The 15,624-nt window shown below is 41.9% G+C and overlaps 1 protein-coding gene across 1 annotated transcript in view; it reads left to right on the top strand.

Moving 5' to 3' along the window:
- Positions 1-2,433: 2,433 nt before the first annotated feature.
- LOC126334817 (iodotyrosine deiodinase 1) overlaps positions 2,434-15,624 on the top strand; it is a 110,236-nt gene continuing 97,045 nt past the window's right edge. The window contains exon 1 of the mRNA XM_049997460.1: positions 2,434-2,674. Coding sequence (XP_049853417.1) covers positions 2,449-2,674 — 226 coding nt within the window. The 5' untranslated portion in view covers positions 2,434-2,448. The remainder of the gene's footprint in view (positions 2,675-15,624) is intronic.

Genomic DNA, 15,624 nt, shown 5'->3' with positions numbered 1-15,624 from the left:
CGGTAGCTCAGTCAGTAGAGCATTTGCGGCGAAAGGCCCAGATCGAGTCCTGGTGCGCCACACAGTTTTAATTTGTAAGTTACAAATCAGCGCAGGCTCCACCGCACAATGAAAAATCATTCTGAAATATCCTCAGTGACTGAATGTTGCCCCTTCTGCTACGTCTTCGTGACGTGTAGGTTGTGTACATTCCTCTTTTCGAAGACGGCAGTAAACACGTTGACAGTGCCGCACACATACGTTCTTGGTTTGATGATCCTTCTGATACCAAATCGCACCTCGACTTGCCCGTTAAATCACCCATCTTAATCCAAAAGAAAATTCCTGGGACTGCGCTGTCCAACGCAATTAGACAACTTTTTCTAGCCAATGTGATTGTCACATAAGCTTCAAATTTGGCTCAAAGATGCCTACAACCTAGCTCTGTAGTAGTCCAAAAGTATGGCGTCCTGCCGTAGCACCCTCGTGCTCGAAGGCTTTTCAAACAGCAAGGTGTCAACACATGAAAAAGAAAAAGGGACACCTAACGTATAAGGTCAGTTAACGATGTCACGTTGACACCAAATTTCACCACATTCCTGCTCACCAGCACCGTGGATGTGCTATACTATGGGAAGGTCGACGCACTCCGTCTTGCCCACATCTCTACCACTCTTTTGGCGCATTTGCGACGGAGATCAGACCGGTGAAAGGCGACATCCATCTCTGAAATCACACGGTTTTCTTATGCGCGGCCGAGGAGAACATTTCAGATACATCCGGCTCAGAATCGCCACGAAAAGGCCTCCGGGGGTGGCATAAAGGGCGTCAATGAAACCATCCCTTCCCTTAAGACGTTGATTGACGCACATTTCGAGGTCGCAAACGACAGTGCAATGAGCAACAGGGAGGGCGTCGTTTCTTAAGAAAATTTTATGCTGTTGACACTCCCGGACGTTTCAATGCCTCTCTAAGGACGTTGCGGAGGCTGAATGTGATCGCATCCCATTGGAGTGCAATGCGACCGCAATTTCTGGTCTCGTGAACAGGTTCGAGACACCAGGGACCGTTCAAAATCATTCGACAAAATTTGAACGTGACCCACAGCAGCAAAGGATAATTACGCATTTTCAGGCCACCTGTTTTGCGCCTCCTGTGGTGTGATGAAGCGACAGTGTGACACTGACATTTGTAAATAACACATGAAAGGTTCCTCTAAAACACCTCATCTCGGCAATACCCTCGGTAGCATGCACCCTTTTTGTACTTTTAAAAATATACGTTTACAAAGGAAACCTGCGAAGTAAACCTAGGCGCCTATAGGCAGGCAACTCTGTGATGCACCTCCATTTCTAGTTGCCTACCTGCAGGTGCCTCGGACTAATTTACAGGTTCTGCCTGCAAAGGTGCATTTTTAAATTTCTCAATGCCGGTACCATCCACCGGGTTGTTGCCCAATTCGGCACTCTTAGGGGACCCTTTCCCATTTTACTCACGTGCGTGTCACTGTCGCCACCACCTCCCCCCCCCCCCACCCCACCCCACCTATCACGCCATAGAAAGGTGTGAAACAGGTGGGCTGAAAAAACCATAACTGTTCCCTGATGCTTCGGACCGTGGTCCCTAGCCGGCCGTTTTGACCGAGAGGTTCTAGGCGCTTCAGTACGGAACTGCGCTTTTGCTACGGTCACAGGTTCGAATCCTGCCTCGGGCATGGTTGTGTGTGATGTCCTTAGGTTAGTTAGGTTTAAGTAGTTCTAAGTTCTAGGGGACTGATGACCTCAGATGTTAAGTCCCATAGTGCTCAGAGCCATTTTAACGATTTTTTTTGACTGATGGCTTAGAGCCATTTTAACCACTTGAAACGTGGCCCCTAGTAGATCCAGCCAATACACAAGAGCAAAAACTGCTGTCACACAGCACTTCAAAGGGGTGCGATCACAACCAGTCGGGATGCAGCCCCACAACGCCCTTAGAGAGGGGTTGAAGTGGAAGTCTATTACGATGTTTCGAAAAACGGGCCCTTTAATTCTATTCGGAAACGTAGGAGTCAGCATCCTTGCAGTTTGGTGGCTCTACAGTATCTGATCATTAGCAACTGTCTTCAGTTGGATACGACATTCTAAGCAGACTCGAGGCCAATATCAGGCTAGTAGCGTTAGTCTCCTAACGGTCTAATTTTTTTGTCCGCTGTGCTTGCCTACGAAACGTCAAAACAACTTCTGCAGCAGCTACGGCCCCGTCTGTCCTTAACGTATGTAGATTGACAGTGCACGGTCTCCTCGGCAACGGCCCGAATCGCAGGTTTCGGAAATCGAAGTGCAGCAAATTGGAGTAGAAGGGCGCCCACGGAGCGCCTCCAGAGAAGAGGCGAGCCGCCGAGCACAGTGCGGGCCCGGAAAGCCCAGCAGACACTCGCCGCCCCCACTCCGCCGCCCCCACCACGGGCGGTGCTCCGCGGCAGCCGCGATGCCCGCCACCAGGAGCTGCGGCCAGTGCGACGGCGGCGGCGGCGGCGGCGGTGGCTACGACTACGGCGGCGGCGAGCAGCAGGCAGACATGGCTTTCATGCCCTACATGCCCTTCGTCAGCCAGTACTGGCCCTTCATCGCCGCCGGGCTCGTCTGCTACGTCGCCTCTCGCTTCCTGTACCAATGGAACGCCTTCACGCGGGAGCAGCGCTCTAAGGACCAAGGTAGGTGGCGAACAGCGGTTCCCTCCGGCGAGCATCCGTTGCTAAAGCTACTGCAGTGCATATCCACCGTGCTCTTCAGCCTAAGTACTGACATTCATCTTTTAGTATTTGATTGAGAAGCGGAAAGCACGGATTTGTTCGAAAATTTCGTGGCTAAAAGCATTATTTATTTCTTTTCTATTTCTAATTTAATTATTATCGATTTCCAAGCCACGATGCACCATCTTCAGGTACAATAATACTGGGATCGACAGACAGTGTGTATCATAAAGATTTATCTGACTTCTCAAGACTATATCTTCTATTGTTGTTGTGGTCTTCAGTCCAGAGACTGGTTTGATGCAGCTCTCCATGCTGAACTATCCTGTGCAAGGTTCTTCATCGCCCAGTACCTACTCCATCCTACATCCTTCTGAATCTGCTTAGTGTATTCATCTCTTGGTCTCCCCCTGCGATTTTTACCCTCCACGCTGCCCTCCATTACTAAACTGGTGATTACTTGATGCCTCATAATCTGCCCTACCAACCGATCCCTTCTTCTAGTCAAGTTGTGCCACAAACTTCTCTTCTCCCCAATGCTATTCAATACCTCCTCATTAGTTACGTGATCTACTCACCTAATCTTCAACATTCTTCCGTAGCACCACATTTCGAAAGCTTCTATTCTCTTCTTGTCCAAACTAGTTATCGTCCATGTTTCACTTCCATACATGGCTACACTCCATACAAATACTTTCAGATACGACTTCCTGACAGTTAAATCTATACTCGATGTTAACAAATTTCTCTTCTTCAGAAACGCTTTCCTTCTCATTGCCAGTCTACATTTTATATCCTCTCTACTTCGACCACCATCAGTTATTTTGCTCCCCAAATAACAAAACTGTTTTACTACTTTAAGTGTCTCATTTCCTAATCTAATTCCCTCAGCATCACCCGACTTAATTCCACTACATTCCATTATCCTCCTTTTGCTTTTGTCGATGTTCGTCTTATATCCTCCTTTCAAGACACTATCCATTCCATTCAACTGCTCTTCCAAGTCCTTTGCTGTCTCTGACAGAATTACAATGTCATTGGCGAAACTCAAAGTTTTTATTTCTTCTCCATGGATTTTAATTCCCTCTCCCAATTTTCTTTTGTTTCCTTTACTGCTTGCTCAATATACAGATTGAATAACATCGGGAACAGGCTACAACTCTGTCTCACTCCCTTCCCAACCACTGCTTCCCTTTCATGTCCTTCGGCTCTTATAACTGCCATCTGGTTTCTGTACAAATTGTAAATACCTTTTCACTCCCTGTATTTTACCTCCGCCACCTTCAGAATTTGAAAGAGAGTATTCCAGTCAACATTGTCAAAAGCTTTCTCTAAGTCTACAAATGCTAGAAACGTAGGTTTGCCTTTCCTTAATCTTTCTTCTAAGATAAGTCGTAAGGTCAATATTGCCTCACGTGTTCGAACATTTCTACGGAATCCAAACTGATCTTCCACGAGGTCGGCTTCTACTAGTTTTTCCATTCGTCTGTAAGGAATTCGCGTAAGTATTTTGCAGCTGTGACTTATTAAACTGATAGTTTGGTAATTTTCACATCTGCCAACACCTGCTTTCTTTGGGATTGGAATTAATATATTCTTCTTGAAGTCTGAGGGTATTTCGCCTGTCTCATACATCTTGCTCACCAGATGGTAAAGTTTTGTCAGGACTGGGTCTCTCAAGGCTGTCAGTAGTTCTAATAGAATGTTGTCTACTCCCGAGGCCTTGTTTCGACTTAGGTCTTTCACTGCTCTGTCAAACTCTTCACGCAGTATCATATCTCCCATTTAACCTTCATCTACATTCTCTTCCATGTCTATAATATTGTCCTTAAGAACATCGTTCTTGTATAGACACTCTATATACTCCTTCCACCTTTCTGCTTTCCCTTCTTTGCTTAAAACTGGGTTTCCATCTGAGCTCTCGGTATTCATGCAAGTGATTCTCTTTTCTCCATAGGTCTCTTTAATTTTCCTATAGACAGTATCTGTCTTACTCCTAGTGAGATAAGCCTCTACATCATTTCATTTTTCCTCTATCCATCCCTGCTTAGCCATTTTGCACTTCCTGTCGTTCTCATTTTTGAGATATTTGTATTCCTTTTTGCCTGCTTCATTTACTGCATTTTTATATTTTCTCCTTTCATCAATTAAATTCAGTATCCCTTCTGTTACCCAAGGATTTCTGTTAGCTTTGGTCTTTTTGCCTACTTGATCCTGTGCTACCTTCACTATTTCGTCTCTCAAAGTTCCCCTTTCTTCTTCTACTGTATTTCTTTCCCCCTTTCTTGTCAATCGTTCCCTAATGCTCTCCCTGAAGCTCTCTACAACCTCTTCTATGTGAATTTTAATAGGCAGTTGAGATAATTTTTATCTAACGCATCGAAACTAAAATCTACCTTGGTGCTAGTTGTAAGTTGTCGGTTCAGCACTGCACCTTCTGCAGCTCAAAGCAGCCGACTATGCTACCGCTAGTTTCAACACGGTGGCTGTTTATACAGGGTGAATCACTTAAACTTGCACCTCAAACATTGCGCAAATGGAAAGTGCTATTGCTGTGCGGTTTTCACAGAATGGATTGGTAGTAAGGGGCTCGTGTTGTTATCCAATAAACAGTTTGTAAAAATGCTTAGAAAGTGCATTTTATGTGCTGTTCCACTGAGACAGCAATATACAATTTTTAAAAGATTTAAGGAAGGTTCCCGCTTCATCTGACCGGGGTGAAATTACATTAGGTGTCTATAGACTTTGATCATGGGTCCCTTTCTGTTCTTGATATATGTGGATGACCTCCTCTCTTATCCGAAACAAGAAGCTAAACTGACACTGTTTGCTTATGATACAAGCATCATTATTAATCCAGTGAAAGAAACTCCAATGGAAAATGATACAAATAATGTATTTGGAAAACTTATTGATTGGTTTTCTCCGAATGAGCTTAATCTGAACTTTCAAAAAACACAGTGTATCCAATTTTCCATTGCAAGGAGTGAAGTTCCTTCAATAAACATAACACACCAACAGAAGTCAGTAGCCAGGGTAGGGTATACTAAGTTTTTGGGCGTACATATAGACTAGAATCGTAATTGGAAAATTCGTATTTTGGATATTATAAAGCGACTAGAATCAGCAACTTTTGCTATCAGATAAATTACCAGTTTTGAGGGTACAGAAATTAGTAAGCTAACATACTTTCCATACTTTCACACTCTGATGTCATTCGGGATCAGGGGCGGTTCGAGAAGTCGGTCAAGGGGGCGGGTGGGCAATGGGGGAGGGGGGGGGGGGGGAATGGGGGAGTGGAATATCGCTTAACAAAAGGAGAGTTGGTGTCATCCGCCGACAAACTGGTAAAATTTGGTGTTGCTTACAGTAGTTTTTGGTAACTATTTTGGAGTTCAGAGTAAAAGAAATGATTTTCACATGGGAGATTTTATAAATTACGTAAACCATGAAAAAGGTGAACTTATAACAAATAAGTTTTCATTAAGCTTCTGGATACAGAAGGTGACATGAATGTAAAAACTTGAACTTGACATGAATATAAAAAATTTCTATAACAAAATTCACTTTATATTTCCGTCTTTTGCCCAATTTTTCATGCTCATTCGCCACTGTTTCTTTTTACTGAATATTATAATGATATTTTCAATGTCCATATCTCTTTCCTTGTGGGTATTTGCAAGAGCCAATCCATTTAGTCTCACCTGCCCCATTGTGTTACAAAAATAAGTCTTTATTCATCTCAAAGTAGAGAAGCTGCGTTCAGGAGTGCTTATGGTAACAGGAATAGTCCCAGATATTTGAAGTAAAACATATACATTTAGGAAAAACTGCTTGTCACAGTTCTATAGTGGTTCAGTTACTGTTTCAGGTCTTCTACTTTCATCAACCCACTTTTTCATCCATTCTAGAACTCTCCAAAAACTGTTCAAATTTCTCTGATACCTGGATCACTTCATCCTCGCCGTATTTTAAACAGTATGCAGAAATAAGACCTACAAGTGGTAGTATGGTGCGAAAATCTTGGGGAAATCTTGTTTCTACCTCGGCAATAAAACGGTCCACAACAGGCAAAACTACTGTTCGCCGGAAGTATTCCTCGGCGTTTAAAGCAGGAGCGTGTCTCTTTTGGTTTGTGTTGAAATAGTTCTTGGCATTGCTATTGTACTTCCAATATCTTCTGCCAGTTTAGCAGCGTCTTCAAAAATACTTCCGAATTCTGTTTCCGAATCCGTCCTTATATTGTTGAACACCTCAAGCACATCACTGACATTATTTAAGGCAGTTGTTAAATCCATTTTAGGACTTTGGAGCTGTTCGCTTAGTCTTAGAGTTAAAAAGAAGCAATATGCTCCAGTTGCTAAATCTACTACGAAGTCTCCTCTTCGGACAGCAGAACTAAACATACAAGCTTTACTATCCGTTTCTGCGTTGGTTTCACGACTACTTGAAAGTTCGTCAAGCAAGGTCACGACCGGGACAAATATCTCATTGAAAGTAATAAGGGTATCGTGCCTCTCGACCCGTCTTGTTGGACACATTGACTTCAACTTTGTTTTCTTTGACTCTGTAAACGGTAGTTGTGATATAGCTTCCTCTAGGGAACTTTTTCTGCTTGCAGAGACAGACAAGAATGCTGAAACTGATCTTACAATTCCCACCATATTTGTAACTATCGGAGTATCACAAGACTTTGAAATGCACAAGTTTTAAGAGTAGCTAAGACAGTTGGTATAAATAGCCAACGGTTGTTTACTTAAAATAAGATTCAAATTCAAATGGCTCTGAGCACTATTGGACTTAACACCTGAGGTCATCAGTCCCCTAGAACTTAGAACTACTCAACCCTAACTAACCTAAGGACTGCACACACATCCATACCCGAGACAGGAAAATTTGAGATATTTTGTGTCTCCATGACAAAGAAGATCGTCTGTACCCTTTGTGTATTTCACCAATCAAGTAATAAAAAGTATTGCTGTTTTCCTCGATAGCAAGAAATCGTCCGTTATTGAAGAAAACCGGAAACGCTTGAGGCCTGTTATAAAGACTATAGTCCTGTGTGCTAGAAATAACCTACCTTTACAAGGACATCGTGCTCATGGTTTAATTCCTCAGCTAAAAGAAGAATTTTACCAGTGTTTCAACAACTGATATCACCACTAAGGAACAGATGACATTTTGTATTAGGTAACTGACATAGAGACCTTTGTTACAAAGAAGACTTTTTGGGTTTTACTGAGCTTAAATCAACTACTGGCACTTCGATTGCAGAAGAAGAACTCAAGACATTGGGGCTGCGCTATCAATAGCTTTGTGGCGGCTCAAACATGGCTGGGAGATTTAAAGGAGTTCAAGCTCTTATTTTAAGCCGGCGGTTCTAGGCGCTTCAGTCTGGAACCGCGCGACTATAAAAATAAATTAAAAATGTCTTAGGTAAATGATACCCGCCGCTCTTCGAAGAAAACCTGTACATTCCTTGCAATATGTGGCCGGGCATGGTCCTGTTGAAATTGTGGCCTGTGGAGATGCCGGAAGCAGGGGGAGTACCTCAGGCTCCACAGCATCCGTTAGATACCGGTTGCTGTCCAAAGTGCCAACAAAATGTACGAGGCGAGATCGGTTGTTGCAACCAATGCAATGACGCCCCAAACCATAACACCTGGTGTTTGTCCCCTCGCCGCTCCACATTGCTGCCCTCCAGGTTGCGCTGACCACGGTACCGCCAGACACGTATGCGGCCATCACTGTAGGACACGTTGAAGCGGGACTCATCCGAAAAGGTTACATGTTGCCGCTCAGCACCCAAGTGACGGTGTTCACGTGCCCGTTGCAATCGGAGGAGCTTGTGGTTTCTGGACAATAGTCCAACCTGCAGCAGACGGTGACGAACCTTCGATGCAGACAACTTCACACCTGTTGCAGTGCTCCAGCGACGAGCCAATACTGTAGATGACGCTATACGGTCTCTGGTCATGTGGACAAGATGACGGTCATCATGGGATGTTGCGTGGGCCAGTTTACGCTCGTCGCTGGTACACTATTCCTCTGTTCACTGCTTCTACACACGCATCACTGTCATAGCAGCATGCACTGTGCGAGCCGAAATGTCATGGTATGATAACCACGTTTCCCGGAAACCGATCATTCTGCCCCGTTCGAAATTGCTCACATGCAGATATGGCTCCCTTTGACTTCCTATTGTACCTTTCGTTTGAAATCCAACTTTCGCTTGCGTTTTTCAGGAAGCATGTGCACCTCTGTCGGAAAATGCACAATTGTATGACATAGCAGCAAACTGTTTCCCAATGCGAGACCGTTATTTTGATAAAAAAATCTTATTGTTTAACATTTTAAAAAATGTTTGTAGTGTTCTTTAGCTGAGATCTTCAAAATGAGCTACAAAATAAGTTTTTTGAACAAATTCCTGACGTCTGCGAAATAACTGTCTATTACAGATGTTATGTTGACAACATCATACTACTGTACAAACGTGACGGAAATAAAATAGCGAGGCAGTAGAAAAAATGGGTGGGATGAATGAAAAAATTAAGTTCACAGTGGAACAGAAAGCCGAAAGAAATATGTTTTTCGGATCTTAGATTAACTAAACGAAATCGACGGCATTAGATTAACATATTTAGGAAGACGATAGCTACTAACACGATTCTAAATGTGAGATCTTATCATCCTATAAATGGGCGTTCTTCAGAGCCGTGACCAATAGCATGCTAAAACTACCGCTCACGCCTAACGACGAAGTGGAAGAATTAAATGTGATCAGACAAGTAACCAATACAGAGAGGTATAAGGGCAGCGACATAATAACCGTTCATAATAAACTAAAGTAAAAAATAAATGACAATAAGGAGACAGTAGATCCAGAGGGGAAGAAATTTGTTGTTATGCATAATGAAACACGATGGCGCATTTTCCGACAGAATTGCACATGGTTTCAGAAAAACGAAAGCGAAAGTTGGATTTCAAACGAAAGCTACAATTGGCTCTAGGCTACGCCTCAAAGTTGGCAACAAAATAAACAAATATTTAGAATTTGGTGTCTACTAGATCAATTGTCAAGACTGTGACAAGTTTCATATCGGTCAAACTGGAAGGAATTTGAAGACTCGTTTCAGAGAACTTACATATAAGCAAAATAAGCGTACTTTCGGTACACATCTAGATAAAGAAAAACATTGGGCAGGAAACATAGAGGATAATATGAAAGTGTTGCACAGGGCACCAAAGGGGCAATTACTGAACCTACTCGAGGGAATGGAGATCTATGTTCACAGAAAACGCCAACTGGAATTGCTGCTGAATGAACAGAGGGAGTTTAGCCTGAATACTTATTTGAATGTATTCAGAAACCTACTGGTTTGAGTAGCGTCGAGCCCCGAAACGGCTTGGAGACGGGGCTTTCCTTCGCGAGCTCCGCCTCAGGAAAAGTAGAGCTTCAAACGGGGAAGCCACGAGGCGGCGCCATTGAGTGTATTATCTACTATTGACTTTCTGATTAACAGTCACTGTTTCGTTGATTACCTTACGCTTACGATTATGGTTTAACTGTTTTGTCCTGCTTGAAAGTTTCGATGTATAGGTGTTATTTTTTAATTAGTATTTGCGCTTATTATGTGGATTTTAAGTATGGCTCTAATTCCACGTACTACACTACATGTTTTATTGTTAGACGCTCATTTAGCATATGAAGTAATTTTAATTAATACTACGCATACTGCATTTTAACTATTAAATTTGCGATACTGGTTACGCATGTACCCAAGCTATAGTGTCCTTGGCTGGCCTCAGTTATTTATATAAATACCAGACGCATCCAGGTCATCACCAATTCTGACTGTGAACCTACATATACAATTTGACGTTGATACCTACATCATAATATTTTATGGTATGTTAATCATATTGACGTTCTTCTAAATTATCTTACGTATCACCGGGTCTGTTACAGATTAGCTTCAGCTAAATGAACTTAGTTGGTTATACCACTGTTTTTTTGTTTATAGTAGATCCGAAAATGGCAGTAGCATAACCGGTAAGAGCGAAGTGTAATAAAAGTTTGTGTGATGGGAGGACCTGTAAAATAAAGTGCCACATTATGATCACGGACTCATTTTCAAATTTTTTATATTCATTTGACAGATATAGAAGTATCAAATTATCAAACGAAGATTTTTAAATATTTTATGATATGCCGATAATGCGATCACGTGATGTGGAACGTGATTTTCTAAGGGAAGTTTACAATTTACCTTATGTATATAAAGAATATGACATTGATATTTCGAAAGATGAAATAAAACCGATGGCATGCAAGGCTAAGCTGAAACATGATGCAGTTTACTTGATATTGCTGCAAAAATATTTATTAACTTGTTGAATTAACCATAATATTACTACAGAACTGAAAATAAATTTTGTGAGATTTGGAAGCTTCATATGCTGTCTTTCATGATATAAACGCTGATATTAAACAAGAAAATATTGCAAACTTGTACGAAATTTTATCTCTTCTATCGTTTACGTATGGTAGTGGGATCTGGGAGCCAACGAAAAGAAGTTCAGTCCGAATAAAGAATGCACTACTGAAACACCTTATAGAAACAGAAGGTTACTCTCAATAAATGGAACAGTACCAAATCCAGTGCAAGTTGTAGCAGTTTCAGAAATTAATTAACTGCGACACTCCAGGTTCTAAATCTAAAGAAACGGACGATGATATGCGAGTTAGGGTCGTAATCATTAAAACAAGGGCGGTTTTCGTTGCTGCGAGATCCTTTCCGAAATTTTGATCACGAACTTTCTCCTCCGAATGCGAAAATATTTTAGTGGCTCCCACGTACGCAGGGAAAAAGGACCATAGCAGTAAAATACGAGAAATCATAGCTCGCACAGAAAGATTAGGTGTCTGTTTTTCCCACATGCTATTCGAGAGTGGAATGGCGGAGAATTAGTCATACAGTGGTTCGATGAACCCTCCACCAATCACTTTTTATGTTAAGTACAGTAGAAATAGGAAGAGGAGGAGGAGGAGGAGAAGGGAGAATGCATTAAACAACGACCGGGTAATAGTTGTATCAGTGTGGGAAACATACTATGTAGAGTAAGATACAACTTGTCAAGGTCCTGATTGATGCACAGCATTCGTTATATCCTCTGTCTAGTCTTGTTTTGCCCAGTTATGCTGCTTTATCACATTTCATTTTTGCGGAGGTGTTGTCTGTAAAACTTTCTCCAAACCTTGGCGGTGTGGTACAGCAACCAGTGGTAACAATATGAAAGAACAAATAGTCTTGGTTGCAGAACTGAATTTTTTATTTTATTTATCCTCCTATTACTCGTTTCGCCTTATACAAGGCATCTTCAGATTGGCTGACAAAATATAGTGTTAAGCAGATAGGATGCCGCGTCTAGAAATGTTCTAGCCGTGGTCACTATTTGAAAAAAAAAAAATAAAAAAAAATTGCCTCGCTGTCTGATATAGATGACGTTAAATAAACGGGAAACCGAGTCTAAAACGCATGAAATTCCCCCGCAGGTAGTTGTCAGTCGGAAGATGAGTTGTTTAAGGCGAAACACGTCATGGGAGGATAAATGAAATTAAAAAAATCCAGTTCTGCAACCAAGGCTGTCTTTTCTGTCACAAGCTATCTGTAAGTTGAGTTTTTGTAAATTTTTGTTTTATTAGATTTACACTTCGAATTTCATTTTTTATAACTATGATATTTTTTATACTTTTATAGGACACTTAAATGTAAATTCCTTCGCTTAAATGTGAGTTGCTGTACCTAAATCGAAACAAAGATGTTGCTTCAGCTGATTTATCTGTACATTTTCCGAAAGGTACCGCTTAACAATGAGTGGAGATCACTTTGCAACTCCGTTTCCTGAATGATTTACTAATGAAAATAGACGAAGCGCTAAGCTGGGCTGGACAAGGATGGAGAAGGAAGTTGGTGTTTGTATAGTTTCAGAAGCCCTGCAGGCATTCGCCTCACATGACTTAGCGAAGCGACGGTAAACCTAAATTATAATGATTGAACAGAGATTTGAACATCGTTCCCCAGGATACGAATCCAGTGACTCCTCGCTCTGTAGCACAGCTGGTCAGTCTCCGTACCAGTTACGCTGTGAGCAACGTTATTCCGCTAATACTTATTTTACTTTAAAGGAACATAAAAGTACTCAGTAGGCTTAAGCTCAAAATTTACACCACGTTACTGATTGCATAGCGTAGAAATGAAGGAGACACACTGTCACTGTTTATTATTAGGATGGTGCATAAGTTCGTGCCGTTTTTGTTTTGCATGTTGGCATTTCGTTTCCTATGAGTTTCTTTATCATTGTTATTTATTTATTTGCAGTTCACTGTTGCTCTGTTTGAATTCACACATTGTCATTTGAATGTAGTGAGTGGACCTGTGGATGCCAGAAAATGGAGTGTCAAGTGGAGAAATCGGAACATTTCCGACATATTCTTCTGCTTGAGTAGAGAGGGGTGACAGCAGCGTAGGCAGCTAGTAACATTTGCGCCGTCTTTGGGGAAAATGCCATTGGACAGAGCACGGCAAGAAAATGGTTTTCTCATTTTAATGAGGGATTGTTTTAACATTAGTGACTCTCCACTTACAGGAAGACCTTCGGGGCTTGAAGAAGATCGTTTAAAAGCATTAATCCAAAATAATCCACGTCAGTGTACTCGATAACTGGCATGTGATTAACTGTAACCATTCCACCATCGCGCAACGTTTGCATTCTATAGGAAAGATTCAAAAATCGGGTGCATAGGTACTGCAGCCTCTAAGCCAAAATCACAAAAATCAGCGGGTCGCCATATGCGCATCTCTGCTTCCTCGTCATCAGTTGTCTCGTGAATAACATCAACCATTCCTATCCCATATTGCTACTGGTGACGAGAAGCGGTGTCTTTATGCTAACATGAGGAAAAGAAGGGAGCTGTAACCATCACTGCTGACATTTATTGTCTACAACTGAGACGTCTTGCAGACCCAGTCCAAGAACAAACACCGCAAAGGCTGCAGTGAAGTGATACTACGTCCACCTACGTTCTGCTAGACTGACAAAAAATACTATAGGGGAGTTGGTTTGGGAAGTCATTCCGCATACACTTTACTCGCCTGATCTTGCGCTCTCAGGTTTTCACCTTCTCCGCTATCTATCGAACAAACTTCCGGACGAAAATGAGCCCCAAACATGGTTCGATGAATTCTTCGCCTCAAAACCATGTTATTTCATCGGTTGCGGAATGAAAAAGTTACCCCTGCGTTGGCAGACTGTCGTAAATAGTGAAGGGGGATATATTATTGATGGCCAAAGTCTCTGTTATGTGTATCTATTGTGTTTATTAAAATTATGGAAAGACGCTACGAACTTATACACCAACCCAATAATATGTATTAATTAGTTTTACTCACGACCACTATAGTCACAGAACTCCCATGATTTTTTTTGCCAAAGACGTAACATCTGTTCATTTACCGTATTGTCAACCTGTTATGCTTCCCATAGTTACGGTATTGCCTTACTCCTTCCGTGCACGAGCTTACGGCACACGCATTGCGTGTGCACGAATTGTCCTGTGATGTACGATTTCGCTTCAGGCAACCGCTGTTTCGTGACACATACTAAAATCTATAACGTTGCTCGCTCTACAGTAAAACACTACTCATAATTCCAGTGTGTGATAGACTTTGTCACAGTGGTTCTAAGCAGTATGTCTTACAAGCGCGGCTATGACTTTTAAAGGTCAAAGGATTAGCTCATCTGTAATATAAAGTAAAACTAGCGTACCAAGTGCCGCTACATACTGTCGAAATAGTAAGAGAAAAGGGACGTGTGCAACAATAAAAATCAATAATTTCTTTGCTTTAGAGCACCGCTGTTGGGGGGGTGTTAACAATCGGTTGCTTCGATGGACCACTTAAACAATAGAGTTTTCACGTAATATACCCTAGATTGTAGGACTGGGTGATGAACACAAACATTTATGTGATGCATATGTTCAGAATGAAGTGATGATTGAAAATCTGTATCGGGATTAGAATCGCAGACTTGGTACAAATTTTCATTCGTCTCTTCTTTGTGCGTATATACATCATAGATGTTTAAGGTCTCTGGAACCATATCGTTTCATTTGACAAACACTTTCACTTGAGAAATCAGATTATGTTTGCAAATAGCACCAGCAAGCTACTGCGTCTCTTAACAGAAAGAAAGTCACTGTTTGGTATACGTAGGTTTAGTTCCTCGTATTCAGTTGTGAGAAGGCAAGGCCACGCAGTCATTACTACGTTGCTACCTCGTTGACGATACATATACAGACATGTGTCAGTCCTTAAGTTTCTTATACTGTATTAATAAAAAACAGAGAAAGGTTCTGATGATAGTTTTAATGATTTTTGTGTTCTGCATGCTCTTCCCCTCCCCGCCCCACTTGTATACAACGCACAGAACGTTCATACAAACATGTGAAACGGCGAGAAAAGTAGTGCTTTTGCATGTTGTTCAACTCGCCCGTCGCGTTGACTTGCACGTCGGTTATGTTGTCAAAGCTTTGACTACTCAGCTGAATCTGTTGAGTTTTTCGTTTTGTGGTAGGTTCGCATTGATAACACCAAGTCTCGTCATCTGTGATGATTTTTTCCAGAAACTAATTGTCTGCCGTTGCATTTCAGTCAGGACAGGGCTGGTGTCCGCACGCCGTTGTTTTTGTTCGGAAGTCAAGATGTACGGGTGTAACTTTGCACACTTTTCTTTTTTCTTTTTCAAAACATTCTGTAGAATGCCTCGAAGGCTTGAGTTCCACTGCGCTCTCACAAGTGAATGATCGAATGCTCACCTATTGTTTACAGTTGCTAGTCCAAGGTGCCATC

This window comes from Schistocerca gregaria, chromosome 2 (genome assembly GCF_023897955.1).
Source record: "Schistocerca gregaria isolate iqSchGreg1 chromosome 2, iqSchGreg1.2, whole genome shotgun sequence".
Lineage (NCBI taxonomy): Eukaryota > Metazoa > Arthropoda > Insecta > Orthoptera > Acrididae > Schistocerca > Schistocerca gregaria.
The sequence above is the reverse complement of the archived record's forward strand: the minus strand, read 5'-3'. Positions and strand labels throughout refer to the sequence as shown.